A 22,215-nucleotide genomic window follows, 5' to 3' on the forward strand; every position below is an offset into this window, starting at 1 on the left:
AGGTTGCTAGTGTGTTAGGTCAAGAACTTTTGTTTTGCCTGTTCAAAATCTCTTCCCTTTGACCATTTCTGGTAGTCCTAGTTTGTGAAACTGGGAGGAAAATAGACCTGGTCTAATTTCACTATATTATGTATATTTTCAGAAAGTGAAATTTGGTTTCAATGTAATAAGAATATTGGGCAATATTGGCCTTTAGGGTTTAGTGAGTGATGTATAGATAATGGATTTTCTGAGGTTTCACTGGCAAAGGTAGTCTGTTTGTCTAGACCAGGGCTGTCAAACTCACAGCCTGCAGGCCGGATGCATCACACACTAGCCATGCTCCTGCCCTGTTTAGTGATGGGGGGAAAAGTCCTGATATGTCCTGATATGTGACACTGTTGGAATGACGCGAGTTTGACACCCCTGGTCTAGACTTGTTACTAAATCCTGAAGAACAACACAGTGCAACCGATACTCTTCACAAAAGCCTACACCAATGTATTTTCCCATATTATATTGCCAGTTAATGAGCTCCTTCCCCATTAAATTCACATATTTACATTGGTTGGATTGGTTGGGTTCCTGTAACAAATTAAACCAACATAAGACTGAGTGGGTTACATGTATGTCGTGATGTGTACTTTGGAGAAATGGGAGATTTCTTTGAAGTTTTGGAAACTGCAAAGAACCTACAAATTGAAAAGAATTGGACTTGGTGATAAGTACTATAATTCTGAAACTCTTGGTGTCAGAAAAAAGAAAATGTGATGGCCACGAACTAGGCAAATGGTCCGGGGTTTTTGTTGTTTTAGTCTTTAGGTAATGATGGCTTCAACCAGCTCCAGTGATAGGTACAGTTATCTGCAGAATGGGGAAAGTGAGGAGTGAGAAAAAACATCACAACAACTTCTTTAAACTGCCTTTAATTAGCTCTAAAGTCATTTTTGCAGCCAGTGAATTAATCAGTGAAGCATGTTGAGTTCTAGCCAAGCTTTTATAAGTTCTTAAAAGGGTTTTGTCACCCTCCATTCTTTTGCTCATGATAGAACATTATCCCACAAGTCTGCCTCAGCTATTACATAAACTTCTTTTATTAGACTTTCTGGGTCTTGTCAGGGTGAGACAGATACTTCAAGGACTGACCCTGGCAACATCATTGACAGCTGTGTTATTTTTCTCCAAGTTAAGTTCTGGTTAGAGAGAAGTATTTTTAGAAGTATTTTTTCTTCTAATCCTGCCGGGTTCATAGCTCCAGAAGCTGAAATGGTGAGACAAGGACAGCAAGTAATGGAGAAGTCATCTAATAAAAAATGGGGAAGAAGGGCCAACTCATCCAAGCATGCTTCCAGAAAGAGAGAGGGATAACTATTTTTTTGTTCTTCAGCAAAATTGGCTACATAGCAATCCTTGATCAACCTTTGCCAATCTATTCTATTCCCAGAATTCCAAGCTGCTTAAGATCAACTTTGAGGAACTTGGCCTGTGGGTCATTGGCATAGACTGTGGCAAGCCAGAAGCGGCATTTTTGTGGCCTTAGAGCATCTAAGATGACCTAATTAAATATCACTAGTGAGTTGAGGGAGGTACAAATGGGTGAGCTGCTATGTATTAAACTTGTACAAGATTGAAGAGTGCCTTCAAAGATCCCCGTGTTGTCAGAAGCATGGCTGCTTGTGGCTGTGATTTGTTTAACAAGCCCCAATTACTTGGGCTCATACAGTACATGGCACCCTGAAAAAAAAAACTGGGCCGTACTACCCATCTTTGCACACTCCGCTAAATCAAGACTAAAGAAACTCCACAGTTAGTCTGATGGGTGAGTCTTCATTTTGAAGTGTGTTTTTAAGAGCTTGCCAATGTCCCTTCTTTGTGCCCCATGGCTTCCCTGGACTTGTGTGTCTAGTGTCCATCTGCAGGCCTCTCTGATTTCACCGGGACAGAAGTGGACACACTGAGTGGCCTCAGAAGGTCCTCTGGAACTGATCAGCCAGGCAGTTGAGAATGCCTGTCAGGCAGCCAAGTTCAACCGCACGCTCCTCAGTCCCTCTGCCCAGAGGACTATGCAAATTTGCCTCTTTCTCTGCTTTTCCTCTCTCTTCCCTCCTGGCCAGCCACCCTGCCTCTGGCTGTGCACAAAACACCCAGACCTTTTGCAGAGAGCTTTTCTTAATCCCCCGGATTCTTTATATAGGAATTAATCTCTCTGCCACACTGGGAGAGTAGCAAAGAGACTGGAGCTCTGAGTGGGAAGCTGATGCATATGTCTGTATACGTGTATCTGTTTCATATGTGGAGGTCTAGAATGGTGTTGCTTTGATTTTTGTTTTTGTTTTGTTTTTTGATCAGGATTTAGCTGCTTTCTTGATCAGGACAGGGACAACTGCAGTTGGATAAAAAAAACCCTTCTGTTGGAATTTAAAAGTTTTGGGGTGGCTTCAAGCCTAGCAACATGGCTGAGCAAGGAAGTAGTGGCTTGCAGGTGCTTCTCTCTACTTTTCAGGTAAGAAGACTTCAACTAGCTGGAGAGAAACCTGATGGCTGTATGGCTCTTTTCCCTTCCTTTCCCTCAAGGCAGGCCGGGGGAATTGTCTAGTGGTGGAAACTTAGATATATGATTACACTTCCTGCATCCCAAATCGGAGGAGAGAGCGGTCTCTGCACTAGTCACGGTGGGTGTATAAAAAGAGGCACTGCTAAGCAGCAGGAAGTCTGCCTTCAGTTTTCCCCTCTGCTACGGACTTCGCCACATGGTTATTTTAGGATGGTTCACCCCCCAGTTACACCTTAGGTACAATGCCTCTTAAATATTTCACCAAAAGGGAACATCCCATGCAGCCAGAATATTTGAATATTCAATGGTGCTTTAAAAATATTATTGGCGTTATGAGGGCAAGTCTTTTTTCCATCTGTTTTCAAGCTTTGGTGCTTTAGAGCAAACTAATATTTTTTTTCCTATGCACTTGAATTTTTTTTAAAGACAAGAACCTTGCTAAATAGGTGACAAGCTTGGATTCAGATCTGTTTAGGGAGACAGATCTCTCTCTCTCTCTCTCTCCCACCCTCCCTTCCCTCCCTCCCCTCCCCTCTCTTTGTGTATCCATTCTTGAGTGGTTGCTTAAATCATCTGTGTTTAAACATAGCAAGTGAAAACAAAGGAAAGCTTTGGGATTTGTTGTAGTTTACCCCAGGACATTAGAAAGGGATTTAAATGTTCTCAACTGCAAACAGAAAACAAGAGTTTTCATCATGGAAAAATTAAGGCTTTCAATATTTAAGAACTTCCCCTGCTGGAATATCGAGCATCCTGAATCTAGGTTTCAGGAGCTGTTGTAGAATCAGGACAACTTGTATTAGAGGAGATGCTGCAGGCCTGTTAAGGCAAGCAGGTAGGAGAAGGGTAGAAATGTTCAGGATTAGCAGATTTCTGCCTGGAACTAATTTGGGGGAAATAGAGTTGCTGAATTTAAGATTTCCTTTTGCTGAAGCAAAACCAAGTCTTAACTAGCCTACTTAGCGCCCTTGTTTTTAAAAAAGTCCATTTACAAATGGGAGGATAGCATTCAATTTAGAAATTAGGGGTATCACTCTGCCATGATTTATCATAATTCTACAGCATGGTTCCAGCATTGATTGCTAGTTAGATTGTAGGAGATTATTTTAGACACTGTCATTAGCCTTAGACAGTGAGGTGATAATCCTTGATTAAACTGAATAGCATAAAAGGGAATTGTTGCCCCTGACAGATAGAGCTCTTCAGATTTTGGATAAGGATGTTTTCTCCTGAGTTTCAACCGGAGAATATCTTCATGCTGGTGTTCTTTGAGTTTTGACCCTTTCAAAGGGACCATGGGCACGAACCCATTAGCTTTTTCAGTTGGATGTTGAAGTGCACTTCTTTTCCTAGCCAACTTCTTCATGATTGACTAATATCTCTTCAATGAATCAGTCAATCCATCAATGCCATAGTTAGTTCTGTTTTACCTATTGAGCTTTGTCTCTTGTGTGTTTCTGAAACTTCGCAGCAATTATTATTTTTTTATTGATACATTTTTTTTATAAACATAAAAATTCCATATCTATCAGAACAGCGTGCTGTCTGGTCACAGCTAATTTTAAGTAGAAATATAACAATAATCATAATAATCATGATAAACATGTCAATATTAATCACAAAATAATAATACCATTAATTTATCCATTTTGCAAAATTTTAAATACAATTTTTAAAAATATCTTTTAATTCTTTTTAGTTTCTAACCTCTGTTTCTGTTAGTTAGCCATTGGTAAAATAAGTCCCATGTTAAAAAGCATTCTGTTTTTTCCTTCTCTTTTATTTTAAATGTTAATCTATCCATCTCAGCACATTATAATTTTTTATAACACTTTCCTCATTTTTTCATTGTGCAAACACAATTCTTGCTGCCATGAATACACTTAACATTAGGTATGTGCTCCCTTTATCTCTTGTGTGTTTCTGAAACTTCATAGCAATTATTAAAGCATACAACTTCTAGGTGTAGAATCGAGTAATACAACCGACTAGATGCACCTCTGTTTTTGCCAAGACACATTCCAGAAAGGCAAAGAGATAGAGAACAAATATGTTTAACTGAAATCTTGTTGGGCGTTAGATGCTGCCATATGCTCCAGCCTTAATTATGGAGGAAAATCTGCAGTTTTTTTTATCCACTCATCTAATAAATCATTGGTTGTGTTTGCCCAACAGAATGAGACACAAATGAGCTAGCTATTGCTGGCAAACTCAGCTTGAGCACCCTGTGCTTGTTATATAAATCTTTAAAAATAGGATAATTCAATTAGATGATAATAATAAATAATAAAAGTTACATAACAACGGGTTAGTGTGATGGCAAAAATAGCTCACAGTCCTGTTCTGAGTTTAAAAAAGATTTCTCCTTTTTTTGCCTGTTATTATTGGTTGCCTAAAAATGTTCCTTGCTGCTATTTCAGTTTCTGTTTGTTAAGATGATGATCATTTTGGAGGTAAGGTTTGGATGTCACTTGCTTGGTATGTAAATGAAAACAAAGCTGCAGTTTTAGAGTTTCAGCTCAAATTTTAAAGGGGTGTTTATATGGGTGTTGAACGATTCTGTTGACTTGCCTTTATAGCAGTGGATCATCACTGCCATTATTTGCCAGAATACTCCTGAAGCAAAACTATTTTGACATACAGTGTTTTTCTGTTGGTGGCAGCATAAATTGTTCTCCAGGGGAGGCATTTTCTCCTAAGGCTGCCTCTGGCTCAGGAGAAACAGTGAGGATTGAAACCACATTACCCAAGGAACAAACAACAATTATATCTTTTAATTGTATGTCCGGTTTCTGCCTCTTGTTTTAAATTGCTTTCTTTCAGTGAATTTGTGGTATTGGATTAAAAATGGCTTAAACTGCAATTCAAGTTTGGCAGTCTTAAATTAGCTTATTTTAATTGCATAGTATGATTTTTAGTTTATACGTGAGCCATCTTAACTGGGTTTTTTGCTCAGAAAATAAATGCATGAATTCTGATAATAACTCCTAATAAGCAAGCAAACCAGCAGTTTAAGTTTGGACATTAGAATCATGACTAGCAGCTCCTGCTCATTCTATTGCCATTCTTCTGCTAAACATGCTTTGGGAAGATGATTAGCTTCAAAAATATTGAAGAATGTGGGAAACAGAAATTCAAGCGTTGAGCCTTTATGTGGCATTCATATTGGTGTTGCATCAAAGGGTTTGATGAAATGACCTTTAAGGTGCTAAATCTATTAATCTATAACTGTGATGACACAAAGGCAACACAGTCAGATAATCATTAGGAGTCCCTTTATTAACTCCAACTTTTTCCCCAATATCCTGGTTACCTTCTGACTGGAGAAAAACTCTCCCAGGATCAGCCTTTGGCTGCAGAGAATCAAGTCCAAAACATGGTCAACAAAAACTGTAACTATAAGTCCAATCAAGGCAAGAAGAGGTAATAAGTCTGGTAGGGCAGGAGAAGGAATTCCAGATGTGAAGGCACAGCAGTAATTCAATATGGTTGGGAGGATGCCAGGAACACAGATAACCAAAGTCAACACAAGATAAACGCATGTTTGTTCCCTGCTGCACTCAACATGCATCTCTTTTAAACTCTCATCCCCAGGTGTGGCTCATGAAGGGAATCAGGGCCCTTTCCTCTCCCGTAAGCCACACAACTCATGTTGCTCTCTTCTCCGTTCCTCCCTGCGTACCCTAGGATGAAGAGTGGGTGGGTCTGGTCTTCCTCCGAACTCCCTCTTCCTTGTTCTACCTCTTTCCTGCTCTGCCCAGCTGGACTTTGCCCTTCCCCAGTTTCCTCCACAGCTAACAGAGCCACACTCCCACTCCCTGTCAACTGTTCATCTTCCTCCTCGGATTCGGACTCTGACAGGGGCATGACAATAACCTTGGAAAAGCTTATTATATGATCCAGCTGATGATATAAACTGATAGCAGGGCAGAAAGTTCTACAAATCAAAACTACCCAAAAATTTTGGCAAAAAATCAGAAAATGGTTGGAGGAGATAACTAAAGAACAAATAGACTATAAACCAGAGTTCTTCCTGTTAGGGATCTCTGATAGATATCTATCCAAGAAAACAAAATATGTAATAATCCATATTCTAACTGCGGCTAGATTAGCGTTTGCTCAATGTTGGAAATCACCTCATACACCTACAGAGCAAATGGTCATTCAGAAAATTTGTGAGTGTGCTGAAATGGATAAACTAACTATAGCTCTAAAAAACAAAGAGTCCTCAACATTTTACAACAATTGGGATTCTTGGTATAATTGGCTTATACAGAGACAAATTGTGTAAATGATATAGAGTAACTTAAATATAATGGAAAAGAGGAGCAGATTGGATATGACGAAGAGAAATGATCCTTACAGACTGTCACAAAAAGATATCGTTTGTTTTTAATGTACTTTCTTACTCTATTCCTCCTCCCCGATCCTTCCCCCTTCTCCCTCTATATTCTTTCTTTCCCCCCCAACCGGCCCTATCCAGCTTGTTAGGCCAGGTGTTTTCTTCCTTTCCCTTTAGCCATTTTTTCTATTCTGTAAATGTACTGTTGATACGTTTTTAAACTGTAAATTTAATAAAATTAATTAAAAATATACAGAAAATACTGTACATAGAGGAGACCAAAATGCTTTATCAAGGTATTGCGTATAACCAGTTTGATTAGCACAATAATACTACAGCTGTTATGACTGGTACAGAAGGTATTTTTCTCCATCAAGTATGTGCTTTTGTGATAGCTACAGGATATATTACCTTTCTCCATATCTGCCCACAGCTCTGGATAAACTGTACCTGGACATGACATTCTTAATGTGTATAGTTTTTGTCATTCTAAAACTTTAATTACTAAGGAAATAAGCCAGTGTATGGCCTAATTCTCTTTTCTACCTGTCTAGGGAGTGAAAACTGCACCGTATTTAGTCATGGCAATAGAAAGCATGGACTAAACTGAACAGAGGCAGTTTGTTCAATAACTGGTCTCCTGAACTTTTTGAATGGTGTGTAAGAAGATGGAATGTATAAAAATGTATTTTACCAACTTGATTGATTTGCCGCTTAGTTTAATACTGAGTGTGGTATTTTCCAAACATTGATGATACCCAGTAAAGTAACTTCTTCTAAACTATGAAACAAAACAAAAAAAAAGAAAGTTCTACAAATCATTTACAATGGCTCTGTCTTGCAAAATCTATGTCCTACCCTTCAAGTACTATTTGCTTCTGTTGCCAAACAACAAATCTGCCTTATGGGTTATTTATTTTATTGACATATTCATCTTTAAGCATTTTCCATTTTAAATAGGACTGTGTAGATGTTCTTAGAAACCTGGAATCCAGGTAATTCTTCCCTTTTCAAAAATTAAAATATTTGCACATTTAAAACAAAATGGAAATAGACAAGCCATCTTTATTGCACATCGATCCACTCTGCCAGCACATAATTCTGAAATATGGAATTTGAAATTTTCTTGCAGACATTTCATTAACCAGCTAAGTAATATCATCAATGTGAGTGAGTGTGTAGTTTGCTGTTTATTTATATACGGTGGATGCCTGCAATTGGAAGGTAGGACTGTCTTCTTGGTAGTTGCTTGATTAGAATATTGTTTCAGGTTACTAGTTGGATAATGAAACATCTGCTAGCTCAGAGATCACCAAGGACTCCACAGCAATGCTGAGCTTTTTTACTAGAATTTCAATAACTGCAATTCAAACCAGGTGAAAGACTAGGTTCACACCATTAAAAACATGGTTTTCTTAAGCATAGTTTCTTGAACAAACCCACAGTGGCTGCGTTCACACACTACCCTAAGCCAAAACCAAGCAAACCTCATCATGCATCTGTAGAGTCTACCCAATAGCACAAAGAGATGTTTAATATGAGACTAGGAATATTATATGTACAACCTTTCGCCCTCCCCATCCTTACTTTTTCATTGTTGACATTAGATGGCAGACAATATTGGATATCGTAATTGGTCTAACATTTGACTATTCTCAATAATTTGAATACAATGCAAGTATTCAAGCTCATTGGGACTTGCACTTTTTTGTAAGAATGTTTCCATTGATTATTTTTAGACGTGGTCCCATTCCCTGGGTGCTTTATCTGGTGCTTTATGGCATAGCCAACTCTACTTCATTGTCTCAATTACCTCTCTGTAGGCTTTTTATTGAACAAAATCTGATTAAGTAGCATTCAGACAAGATTCCTGATTGGTTGGGACTCACATGGCTAATTCAGGAGGGAGGAAAACAAAATAGAAGGGGAAAAAAACAGAAAGAACCAAGGAAAACAATAATCACAAATAAAGTGGGGAGCAGGAAAGGATATTTTCTTCAGATGCAAATGTCTTTCAGGACATAATATACACCTTCTAATAAGTGTCTATATAAATTCTGATGGTTGAGAATGCCTAGAGCATTCTTACATATTTAGTATCAGACTGTGTTTGAAGGAGGAAATAATTTGGGTATCCTATTAAAAATAATGCTATAACTGTTCTATTTTGTACCAATTTATCTAGCAGCCTGAATGGAAAAAAAGCATTGGAAGAACATACTTGATTACTTTGGCATCCCATCTGCTCTCACCTGTACATACAGTAGATAGCCACAAGGGCACAAGTAGAAGGGAATATTGGTATGTTTACTCCTCTCTAGTGATTAAAGATACTGGTTAGCTAAAATAATTCTGAACCCAGGAACCTGAGCATCTTTATGCAGTCTTCATTTTCCACAGAAATCAATTACCAGTATAGAAACAAATTAATGTTATCTAAATGTCATCTGGGAAAGGCTGGGTATATCATCAGCTACGAAACAACTTTAAGATAGAATAACAGAGTTGGAAGGGACTTATAGGTTATCTAATACAACCCCCTGCGCAAGCAGGAGACTCTACACCATTTCTGACAGATGGCAGTCCAGTCTCTTCTTGAAAGCTTCCAATGATGAAACTCCCACACTTTCTGAAGGCAATTGTGGGAGTTTCATCACTGGAAGCTTTCAAGAAGAGTCTGGACTGTCATCTACAATTATTGTGTAGTTAGTCTTGGGCTGCATCATTCTGGATGTCAACAGCAGAGTAGTAAGAGTAAAGTAGTAAATTTTCATGCCAAATGAAACACTAAAGCTAAGGTAGGCAAAATTCAGTTTCTTTATATAATAAACATTTACTTGATTCTGAGTAATCATTGAGAAGAATAGCAATAGCAATAGCAATTAGACTTATGTTCTTGTTGTGGCTCTGAGGTGTGAGCCTGCATTGTTAGAGGATGAAGACTCGGACAATGGGGAAGAGGAGGATTTGGAAATGCCTTCCTCCCCAGGACCTTTCTCTTCGGCAATGCCTTCCTCCCTGATTGCGCCTCAGGTGTTGGCAGATAACCAAGAGGGAAAACCTGAGGCTAATCAGGGAAAGGAGGAGGGCGTATCAGAGTCTCTGACTGAGAATCAAGCAGAGGAATGCTGGCTTGATGCGAGGCAGCGTTGCAAGCAAAAGTGTGAGCTGCAACGCAGGAGGAAGGGACGAATCAGAGACTGAGCTGAGGGACTGACACACCCCACAGGGAATAAAAGTGGGTGTGTTCGCTCTGAGAGTTTCGTACGGGACAACATGTGGCTTATTCAGAGGAGCTTCAGATTATTCTGTGTTGTGACAGCTTGTGTGATTTATATTCCTGCTTTCTTGTCAGACTTGGCAGACAGTGTCTGTGAGACTGCCAAGAACTTTATCGGCTCAAGGAATTAACTCTATAATTACTGGATTTGCTTGCTTGTTTGTATTCAGTTGGAATTTGGACTTCTCACCTCCTTTGTAAAGGTGAGACATAACATTTTTGTCCTGTACCTTAATGAAAACCATCTTTTGACCAAGATGGATCAGCAGCAGCAGCAGCAGCAGCAGCTCCACTAGCTGCAGAACGAAAACCAGGTTTTGCAACAGCAAGTAACCCAGCTGACCAATCAATTCGCTCTGCTGCAGGCTCATGCTGCTCCTCCTGCCCCTCCCCGTAGGAAATGCCCAGTGGCTGTGCCGGATCAGTTTTCTGGGCAGCCTGAAATGTTTCCGGCTTTCATGGGACAGTGCCAATTGTTTATGGCTCTGAGGCCGGAGGATTTCCCTGATGACCGGGCTCGGGTGGGGTTTGTAATAAGCCTTCTTTCGGGCTCAGCTGCCAGGTGGGCCACTCCTTTATTATTGCAAGACAGTCCATTGTTAACAGATTATCAGGGGTTTTGGCGTCACCTGCGCTTAATGTATGAGGACCCCATACGGGTTCAGACAGCAGCCAGGCACCTGAAAGAACTTTGCCAGGGGAAACGCCCCTTGCAGGAATTCATTTCGGAATTTCGACTGATCTGTCTGGACTCTACTTGGAACGATGCGGCTTTGTTGGATGCTTTTCAGAATGGCCTGTCGGAGGACTTACAGGATGAATTAGTTCACATGGAGCTGGCCCCGACACTCAACACTCTGGTGGTGCAATGCTTGCACATTGGCGCCCAACTTCAACAGTGCAAGACTCGACACCCCATTCCGGAGCAGCCATCCACATCTATGCCACAGCGCCCTGTACAACCAGCACCCCAGGTCTCCCACAGTGTCATGGCAATGGCCAAGGAGTCAATGGAGTTGGGTGCGGTCCAACCTCGTTTGACAGCCCACGAGCGCACACGGAGACTCCAGGGAGGTTTATGCCTGTATTGTGGGGGGCCTGGACACTTTGCAAATTCCTGTCCTGTTAAACGACGGGGGGCATGCAGGCCTGTGCCTGAATCTAGACTTGATCAGTCGGGAAACAGCGCAGTCCCGGCCTCAGGAAAACCCTAGGTCAGGCAGATATCAACCACCCACCTGAAGTAGCAGAGGTGGACTCTGGGCCCCCTCGGCATCTACTTCTAGACACTCGGGTTTTCTTGCCGTCCCAGTCGAAGGGGATTCCCGTGATTGTGTTGGTGGACTCAGGGGCCACGACTAATTTTATGGACCAGGCTTTTGTGGCTCATTTTGATGTCCCCTTGGTTCTGGTGGAGCCTCCAATTAGGGTTGAGACGATTGATGGGCGGTAACTTCATGCTGGGCCCATTCGCTTCGCTACCCAGCCATTGCACCTGGTCATTGGGGACCATGAGGAGGTGATTTGTTTTTATATCACAGCAGACCTCCATCTTCCCTTAGTCCTCGGCATGGCCTGGCTTTGGTTGCACGATCCTCAGGTGGCATGGGCGCAGAACGCCATTTCATTTCCGAGTTTCCAGTGCGTGGACCATTTACGACACACCTTTGCTGGCCAGGACATCACCACCCACGCCGTCTCCGAACCTCCTGGACTGTCTGATTTCTCAGATGTCTTTAGTGAGAAGGAGGCAGATCGGTTACCCCCGCATCGACCCTATGATTGTCCAGTGGACCTTCTGCCCGATGTCCCACTACCCAAGGGATGCCTGTATTCCATGTCTGAGCCCGAATTGGCCGCCCTTCGTGACTTTTTGGAAAAGAATTTGGCCCGGGGGGTTATCTGGCCGTCATTGTCCCCTCTTTCTGCTCCCGTTCTTTTCAGTAAAAAGAACACGGGAGACTTGCGCTTGTGCTGCGATTACCACCGGTTGAACGCCATTATGGTGCGGAATAGTTACCCCTTGCCGCTCTTTCCAGAGTTGATGGAGCGGTTGCGGGAGGCCACTGTCTTCACCAAGCTTGATCTTTGAGGGGCCTACAACCTGGTGCGGATGCGAGAGGGGGACGAATGGAAGATGGCATTTGGCACCCAATACAGCCATTTTGAGTACACTGTGATGCCATTTGGGTTGACCAACGCCCCCGTGGTCTTCCAGCACCTGATGAACGATGTGTTTTGGGACATGATCGATCAGTTCGTGGTGGTGTACCTGGACAATATTTTGATTTATTCCAGGTCCAGGGACAGCCACCTTCAACAAGTTAGTCAGGTCTTGCAACGTCTTCGGGAACATCACTCTATGCGAAGCTGGAGAAATGCCTCTTCTTCCAGACTTCCATAGAGTTCTTGGGGCACATCATCTCTCCCGAAGGCATTGCCATGGACCTGTGTAAAGTGGAGGCCTTGTGTAGTTGGGAACCCCCTCGTCGAGTGAAGGACATTCAACGTCACTTGGGGTTCTCTAATTATTACCGGACCTTCATCCTGGGTTTTGCCAAGCTGACGGGTCCCATAACCCAGCTCCTTCGAAAGAAGGTCCCGTTCCAGTGGGCTCCCCCACAGCAACAGGCCTTTGAGGCTCTCAAAAAGGCCTTCATCGCAGAACCTGACCTGAGGCATCCTGATCCGCATCGTCCTTTTGTGGTGGAGATGGATGCGTCCAATGTGGCTGTTGGGGCTGAGTTGTTGCAAGCCCCAGCAGATAGTGCACCTCTTTTTCCCTGCACGTACTATTCCTGGAAACTCACTCCTTCCGAGCACAACTACACTATCTGGGAAAAAGAGTTGCTGGCTATCAAGGCTCTGTTTGAGACCTGGCGACATCATCTTGAGAGGGCCGGGCACAAGGTGGAGGTTCGGATGGACCATCGTAATTTGGAACACTTGTCCACGGCAAGGAAGTTGAACCAGCGGCAGATTTGGTGATCGTTGTTCTTTGCCTGGTTCAACTTTTCTGTGACCTATATTCCCAGTGGTCACAATCGGAGAGCAGATGCCCTGTCCCGCAAACCGGAGTACCTTTGCCTCGAGCACCCCCTTCTTCCACGTACAGTGCTGCCACCGGAATCTTTGGCCGTTATCCAGGAACTGGTGGATTTGAGGGCTCGGGTGTGAGAGGCGCAGCGCTTGCACGCTTGGTCGCAGCAGAGGATGGGGGCGATTGGACCTGACTCCTCATGGAATTTGGAGGATGGCTTACTCCGACATCGGGGCCGGTTGTATGTGCCCATGGGGCCACTTAGAGCCCATATTATGACTCAATGTCACGACAACCCTGCTGCCGGCCATTTTGGGTTTTTTAAGACCCTTCATCTTGTCATGCGGACTTTTTAGTGGCCTCGAGTCCGGCATGATGTCCACACCTATGTCGCGTCCTGTGTACCGTGCAGGCAAGCGAAAGCCATGACAGGTGAGCCTCCTGGTCTTCTTCAACCTCTGTCGACTCTGGACAGACCATGAGGGGCAATTTCCATGGACTTCTTAACACATTTTCCCTCTTCATCTGGATTTACGATGGTACTCATGGTGGTTGACATGTTAACCAAAATGGCCCACTTTATTCCCTGTCGGAAATTACCGTCGGCCCGTACTACTGCCCAGTTGTTTTTGCAGCATGTGTTCTGTCTTCATGGTCTGCCAGACAGGGTAGTTTCCGATCGCGGTGTCCAATTTACCACTCAATTTTGGAAGAGCCTGATGACTGCGTTACAAGTGCAGGAGTGCTTATCATTAGCGCACCATTCGGAGACTGATGGGGGGACGGAGAAGGTGATTGGCATCCTCGCACAATATTTACGGTGTTTTATCAACCACCGACAGAACGATTGGGTGACTTATCTCCCTCTGGCAGAGTTTGCCTTCAACAACTCCCAGCACACCTCCACCCTTTTACATGAATGTGGGCTTCCATCCGAGGTTTTTTCCATTGTCGCTCTTGGATTCCCCAGTTCCCGAGACATGGGATTTCTTGTTGGAACTGCATTCTGTTCAACAATTGATTCGACAACAATTGTTACAGGCTAAAGAGGACTATAAAAGGTTTGTGGATCACTCTTGCTGGGCGACGCCCCCACTGGCTGTGGGAGGCTGGGTGTGGTTATCCATGAAACATCTACGGGTCGACCGTCCGATCAAGAAGTTGGACCATCGATTCATTGGTCCCTTCCCTATCGAGGTGGTCATCAATCCTGTTGCTTATTGGCTCACCCTACCACGCTCCATGCGCATTCATCCTGTCTTCCACCGTTCCCTTCTGGTTCCTGACACCCCTTCATGTGCTCTCCATTTTCCCACTGCTACGGTTCCTTCACCTGTACCTGACGATGATCCCGCTGCTGACAACACAGTGGTCAGCATTCGGGATTCTCATTGGCTGAAAGGACGGTTTCAATATTTTATCGAGAGGCTTGGGGGAAGGGCCCTGCGGTGAGGGATAGTGTTGTGGCTCTGAGGTTTGAGCCTGCATTGTTAGAGGACGAAGACTCAGACAATGGGGAAGAGGAGGATTTGGAAATGCCTTCCTCCCCAGGACCTTCCTCTTCAGCAATGCCTTCCTCCCTGATTGCGCCTCAGGTGTCGGCAGATAACCGAGAGGGAAAACCTGAGGCTAATCAGGAAAAGGAGGAGGGTGTATCAGAGTCTCTGACTGAGAATCAAGCAGAGGAATGCTGGCTTGATGCAAGGCAGCATTGCAAGCAAAAGTGTGAGCTGCAACGCAGGAGGAAGGGACGAATCAGAGACTGAGCTGAGGGACTGACACACCCCACAGGGAATAAAAGTGGGTGTGTTCGCTCTGAGAGTTTCGTATGGGACAACCTGTGACTTATTCAGAGGAGCTTCAGATTATTCTGTGTTGTGACAGCTTGTGTGGTTTATATTCCTGCTTTCTTGTCAGACTTGGCAGACAGCATGTGTGAGACTGCCAAGAACTTTATCGGCTCAAGGAATTAACTCTATAATTACTGGATTTGCTTGCTTGTTTGTATTCAGTTGGAATTTGGACTTCTCACCTCCTTTGTAAAGGTGAGACATAACATGTTCTACCCTTTACAACATTGTTCTTTACAACATTCACTGGATGGTTTACAATGTCAGCATATTGCCCCCAACAATCTGTGTCCTCATTTTCCTGACTTGGAAAACTGGAAGGCTGAGTCAACCTTGAGTTCCTCAGTATCGAACTCCAGGCTGTGCGCAACATTTGCCTGCAATACTGCCTTCTAACCACTGTGCCAGCAGCATTTTCGGAGGAAAAAATCTCAGCTGAGCTTAATGCTGGTCCAAACCCTACTTTCTATGTCCTTGATTCTCCTTTCCCAAAGTTGGGATTTTCTGCCTTATTTTCCAGAATCTTGAATCATGTCATATAATGTTTTTGAGCACTTTTGATTGGAAGTAGCAGAGAGCTCCACTATTAGCACTAGGTTAGATGTTGCCTTTCAGCTAAATCTCTCCCATGGGAAGATTTTCTTCTCCTGAGATTGAATAGGAAGGAGAGAAGCAGTGGTGGGATACAATTTTTTTTTTTTTTTTACTACCGGATCTGTGGGCATGGCTTGGTGGACATGGAGGGGAAGAATACTGTAAAATCTCATTCCCTCCCCACTCCTGGGGGAAGGTTACTGCAAAATCCCATTCCCTACCCACTCCACTAACTTGCTTTCCAGCTCTGTTCTCCTGTGTAGGGAAACAAAAGAAGATCCAGCCGATCAGCTCGGATTCGGGAGGCAGAGAATAGATGGGGGTGGGACCAGTGAGAGGTGGTATTTGCCAGTTCTTTGAACTACTCAAAATTTCTGCTACTGGTTCTCGAGAACTGGTCAGAACCTGCTAAATACCACCTCCAGAGAGAAGCCTGGGAATCTTTAAACCAGTTGAGAGAAGACAATGCAGTGATAGACAAAATTCTTACCACACATCCAGTTCAGCCACTTTATGTTCAGGATACATATAAAAATCCCACCCCACTCCTGAATTATTGATATTCTCTTTCCTGGCAAAAGAAAAGAGATCAGTCTTTTAAAAAATACAGATGAAAATTTCAGCACAATTCTAGATTATAAAGCCTGGGTCTCTGAGTAAAATAAAAGAGTTCTTATTATATCAGTATTCCATGTAAGGTGCAAGGGCAAATTTCAAGTGATCTAATAGGAGATGCTTACAGCTCTGCTGGATCATGCCTAGGACAGTCTCTTCCACTGTTACATGTTTTTTGATGTGTTTCCATTTCACATCCCTGGCTCATTTCTTTTCTTGAATAAAAATGTTGCTTAAAAAGGGATGTTGCATTCAGACAGATCTTCATTTTATTAGAACAGAGCTTCATGCACTGCTTTGTTGGTTAAAGCTCTTTCATTTAAAAGACAGACAAAAGAACAGTTTAATGAGAAAGAATTAAGAATTTTAAATTACTGTGCCCTGAAATACCAGTTGCTTCTCACAAAAACTTCTCTTATATTTTCAAAGCCTAAATCTACTTTGGGAGATTTGCATCTTTCTGCACTGTCTTGCATTAGGCAGCATGCAGAGAAGAAAGATGTTTAAGATGTTTCATCATAACGATAGACGTTCCATTGCTGTAACAAACTGGCCAATGGGCTTGATCATAGATTGTTGAGCATAGAGTCATGGAACCATAGAGTTGAGGGACTTTGAAGTATTGAATGGGACCCTGCATGTTTGATCTAGAGTTCAGTACTCTTTAAAACTCTTGTTAATGACTTGGACGAACAGTGGAAAGAATAGTGATGACAATACAAAATTGGTTAGGATAGATAAAATCTGAATAAGCAGTTGGCTGGAGTTAATTTAAATAAGAATCTTCTGAATCTAATTTTGGATAATAAACTTGCAGTTTATTAAATTAAAATTGACAAGTAAAGGACCCTTGCTTGGGGTTGCTAAAAAGTAGACTGGCTAGCCACCTCCAGATCCTACCAATCTAGTTAAACATGAGATAGTAGCAGGACCATAGACTGTACAAAGCCTTTAACCAAAACCAGAATTTTCATATGATAAAGGAGGACTACAACTCCAAACTTGTATAGAATGGGAAGACCTGCAAATAAATAACTCTCTTTTTCAATGCATAGCTTTGATGTTCTTCCTATTCATCCTTCTTGTAGGATTTTAATTGGGCTTTGTTTGTTCAGTTCTTCAAAGATGGGAGGATAATTTCCCAAACAGGCTCAACATTTTCTAGGCCATGAGCTGCTCTTGGCCTTTGAATTGGGTACTAGGGGATGTAGTTAAAAAAAGAGAGAGTAGCCCATGAAAAAAAAATGAGTTTATTTAATTAACCTGAAATTGAGTTGAAAATGATACAGTATAGTTCATATTATGCAATTATATGCCAGGCATGAAGAATCAGAACCACAGGTTAAATTCCAGTTAAGCTAATTTATTGCTCATACTATACACAAGAATCTAGTTGATGGTCTACACTAAATTGGTGCTATACAAGAGTAATTGGAATTGAAGAAGGATTGGACTTAGACCACTTGTGAAAACGTAATGACTCCAAGCTAATTCCTCTCTAGACTCTGTTTCTGGGCTCTGTCTGTCCTTCTACATTATACATCCTGCTCCATCATATTAAAAATGAGTATGAGTATTTGATAAAAAGTTCTTTGGGAACAATCCGGAAGTGTATAGCCACACTTTTCTGTGATGACCCAGGGCATGGCACAAAGGCAAAGATAAGCAATATGAGTTCCTTTATCTCCAACTTTGCCCCCAATGTCCAGGTTACCTTTGGCTGGAGAAAAGCTCTCCCAGGAACAGCCTTTGACTGTAGAAAATTCAGTCCAAAACAAACTGTAGCTTAAAATCCAAACAAACCAAACTGAAGTAATTAGTTTGGCAGGGAAGGAGCAGGAATTTCAGACTTGAAAGCATGGCAAAATTCACAAGTTGGCACGATTCACGCATAAGGCACGATGATACAAGATAGTCACATTTGCTCCCAACAGCCTGCTGTACACAGTTTGTCTTTTTTATATATATACTGTATTTCCAGCTGCAGCTAATGAAGGGAATCAGGGCCCTTTCCTCCCCAGTAAGCCACACAACCCATGTTGCTCTCTTCTCTGTTCCTCCTTACGTGAAGAAGAGGGGATGGGCCTGGGTCTTCCTCTGAATTCCCTCTCCCTTGTTCTACCTCTTCCCTGCTCTGCCCAGCCACACTTTGCCCTTCCCCAGTTTCTTCCACAGCCAACGGAGCCACACTCCCACTCCCTGTCAGCTGTTCAGCTTCCTCCTCCGAGTCAGATTCTGACAGGGGTATGACAATGTCTATCTTAAATCGAGCACATTGACTTTGCATAAAGCAATTTCCTTTGTCCTTAATCTCCATATTAAGAATGGGTGAATTTGACATCCAGTTCCAAAAAGTATTGGCTTACAATACTCAGTTATGCAGTGGCTCTTTAAACTTTTAACACTTTGTAGCACTTTTCTTAGCCTTTTAAAGATAACATTCATGAATGAGATTAATCAAACTTTAATTCTTACCCGTTTTATTCATTGAACATTTTAAAGCCACTTCCTCCAATAGGGAACCCTACAAATGTGAACTTGCAAAGTTATAAAAAGTCATAGTTCTGAAATAATTGAATTGAAACCAGCATGCTAAGAAAGAGTTGGCTTTTGGGCTGACTTATAAAAATAATTTTCTGCAGCGAGAAATGACATTGAAAAAACCTGGGTGAAAAAAAAATCCAATAGATAACAGAACAACATGGCCCTGGTAGAAATGAAGTCCATGTAAAGATACAACTACATTAACCATGGTAAAAAAAAGAAGAGAGCAAATGAACAATAAGACCAAATTTAAAGTGAAATACCTGATAAGCAACCCATTATGTAATAAAAGGTTTGCTCCAGAGAGAAAATTAGATTTCTTCCTTTTGAGGGAATATATAAGTCATAAATGGGGGGAAGGCACTTACAAAGGGGCAGGTGTTTTGATTTCTTTCAGGTTTCCTTGGTTCTCTCACTATTCCCATTTGATGAGAGCCCTTTTAAGGTTACGCAGTAATGTGTTTTATGACAAGTTCTGCATAATAAAATATGTGATTAGAAATGCATTAGGATTGTATGGAAGAGGGAGGTGGAAGAGAAAAAAAGAAGCACCACAGAGCAATTCAGAGATGGTTGGATGGAGTTTGCATAAAGACACTAATTTGCTCCAACTCCAGATCGTTACAGGCCACCCATAATGAGATTGGAGGAAAGAACATTCAGTTTACAAGAATTGATATAGAAACATTGAAATTAATAAAGTCTGCTGGGACAATCAGAACACCAAGGAGATGATATACTACAATGTATATTTTCTACAAAGCAAGGATGGGACCCACCATTTTATACGTTGACACTAGAACATAGACTAGAACATAGAATCAACTAAATAAATAAACTAAAACTCTCTGATTCATTAAGGCTTATTGAATAATCTGCAGTTATATGAGTTTGGCCAAGGCACTAAACTTAAAGAATTGTTTGCAAATCACAGTATCTGAGTTTCATATGAAAGTATATCCCAAAACTAAGCAAACCAGGTTATCATCTGGCTCAACATATAATCCATGCTAAAGAGACTAGATGAAACAGTGTCTAAAAGCTCTTACTGATTTTTCAAAATGGACTAGAGCTGTCAAGCCATTTAAACAAACCAACAAACACAAGTTGAAGAACACTTTAATGTCACTTGCCTGTTTTGTGGATTAAAATGGCATAGAATAGTTATGAGATATACTGCTAAGTAGTAAGAAGATTGAGCCACAACTGTACTGGTAGATTTGTTACTCCTGCAAAGATTTTTGATTAACAATGAAAATAAGAAGTCAACGGGTTCTTTTACTTTTCCAAAACTAGGCTGCTGAAACAAGGAAAGCTTTGGAGGTTTAATCCAGGATAGGATTTAAATGGAAGGATAGTGAATTCATCAGTGATGCTCATGGCCTGGTTCCGCTTGGAATCATATGCTCAGATATGTTTTTTCTTAATACTTTTTCTTAATACTTTTTCCACCTGAGCTACTATTTTGCACTAGAGCCTTGGAGAGTTTTCAGCTCTCATGGTAAATCCCCCATGCATGAAATATATCCACCTCTGATAATAGCTTCATCTAACACATGATGTATTCTGAACTCTATGTAGACATAGTATTTAGAAAGTAAACACCATCAGCATTCATAGCTCTTTATAGGGGTAATAAGCTAGTTACCCTTCTCAAGCATCTCCTAAGCTAAAATGTGAAAGAGGAAAGAAAAGTGGTAGAGTTAAATCAGGGGAAAAGATGCATTTATTTAAAAGTTTAAAGCTTGATGAAAGACAGAGTTGCAATAGAGGATGGGAAGCAGTTAACTGAACAATAATATTAAGCTGTGGGATCCTTGGTGCTCTCTGAGCTTGGTGGCTTTCTTGCAGACATTGTATTGTCCAAACTAGGTAACATCATGAATGCTGCTTGTGTTATCTAGTTTGGGTAATGAAATGTCTGCAAGAAAACAACCAAGTTCAGAGAATACAAAGGATCCCTCATTTCAACCTTTCAAATCTTATTTGATTGGTACATTTTAAGCTGCCTCCAGCTTTCTTTCTCTTTTCCCCCCTGAAAGTAGCATTGACAGCAAACTCTGAAAATGTTCACAAAACTCTACGATCGCTACCTCCTAAAACTCCTTCCAACCTGCAAACATATCTACAATGCAACCCTTCCTTTTGGACCGCCAGTTATGGGATGGATGAGTGAAATAGGGGTATCAGTCAGTATTGACATTTGGTTAATGTGTAAAATGATCTTTTGTAGATCAAGCAGATCAAGGGGAAAAAGATAATCCCTTGCCAATTATGAATCATATTCTGGAAATGTCTCTTTAGGTGAACAATGTACAGTCTGAGGGTTATACGATCTTCTTCAGCTGTGAACACTTTTCGTGCAGGATTAAACCTGTTACTTAATATGTCTGGAGCCTTCTTTCACCACTTTAAATATGACTCCTCTCATGGACCTCACCTACTTTTGCAAACTGCCTAAATAGATCTGATAGGTTGACTGGCACATTGTTTGAGTACAGGGGAGAGAAAAATGACCTTTCATTTCTTTAGACTGATCAGTAGGAAAGGATGCATGATAATACACAATTCGAATTTGGATGGAAATTGCTATGTATCTGAAGAGTTATTCTCTTGGGATCAGTATAGATCAGACCAATTTTAAGACGGTGATCTAAATGGAAAAATAAGCAATAAATAATTAAATGAAAAATCCCGATGACTTTAATCACCTTTCAGACCAATGTGGTGAGGATTTCAGGTTGTGTTTTTGGCAAGAATAACAATATGTTTTCCCAAAGGTGCTTTTTGAAGAGGCAACTGGACTTCTTCGTTTTTCTTTGAAGACATTTCACTTCTCATCCAAGAAGCTTCTTTAATTCAGAAGAAGAAGCTTTTTGGATGAGAAGCAAAATGACTTCAAAGAAAATCCAGAAAGTCCAGTTGCCTCTTGAAAAAGCACCCTTGGGACAACCACAATCTAGATGACTGAGAATCTCCATAGACATTTAGCAAAACAGATCTTTTTGCCTTATTTTCTTTTTTGAGGGTCTTTTTGATTTGAATCAGCCTTCCTGATTGTCTCCCATTCAGGTCCTCCTCATCAAGTCTGATTCTGCTTACATTTCAAGACCAGCCTAGGGAGCTGGTATGGATGTAGAAATAATTTATTTCTAGTATTATAATCAACAATTCTCTGTTCCTTTTATACCAGTTATCCTTCAGCTTAATGAAAGAAAAGTGCTTCAATGTTTTTTCTAATGGTGCATAGAACTTTGGTGAAATTTTTCCAGATAGAAAGTTGTGTTCCTGCACTTATTAAATTATGAAGCAGAGTGTCATGATATGTACAGAATAACCCTTGAATAACAAGGATATGCACAAGGAAATGTTTATGACAGTAGTTATGAATAATTATTCAGCCACACACAAATTGAG

At 41.4% G+C, this 22,215-nt stretch overlaps 1 protein-coding gene across 2 annotated transcripts in view; it reads left to right on the forward strand.

Annotated features, from left to right (window-relative positions):
- The first annotated feature begins 2,121 nt into the window (after nt 1-2,121).
- AGBL1 (AGBL carboxypeptidase 1) overlaps nt 2,122-22,215 on the forward strand; it is a 508,769-nt gene continuing 488,675 nt past the window's right edge. For both annotated transcript variants that reach the window (XM_087941340.1, XM_087941342.1), the window contains exon 1: nt 2,122-2,482. In XM_087941340.1, the coding sequence (XP_087797466.1) occupies nt 2,432-2,482 (51 nt within the window). In that variant the 5' untranslated portion in view covers nt 2,122-2,431. The remainder of the gene's footprint in view (nt 2,483-22,215) is intronic.

Source organism: Pseudonaja textilis, chromosome 13, assembly GCF_049901715.1.
Source record: "Pseudonaja textilis isolate UNSWEBS1 chromosome 13, rPseTex1.2, whole genome shotgun sequence".
Lineage (NCBI taxonomy): Eukaryota > Metazoa > Chordata > Lepidosauria > Squamata > Elapidae > Pseudonaja > Pseudonaja textilis.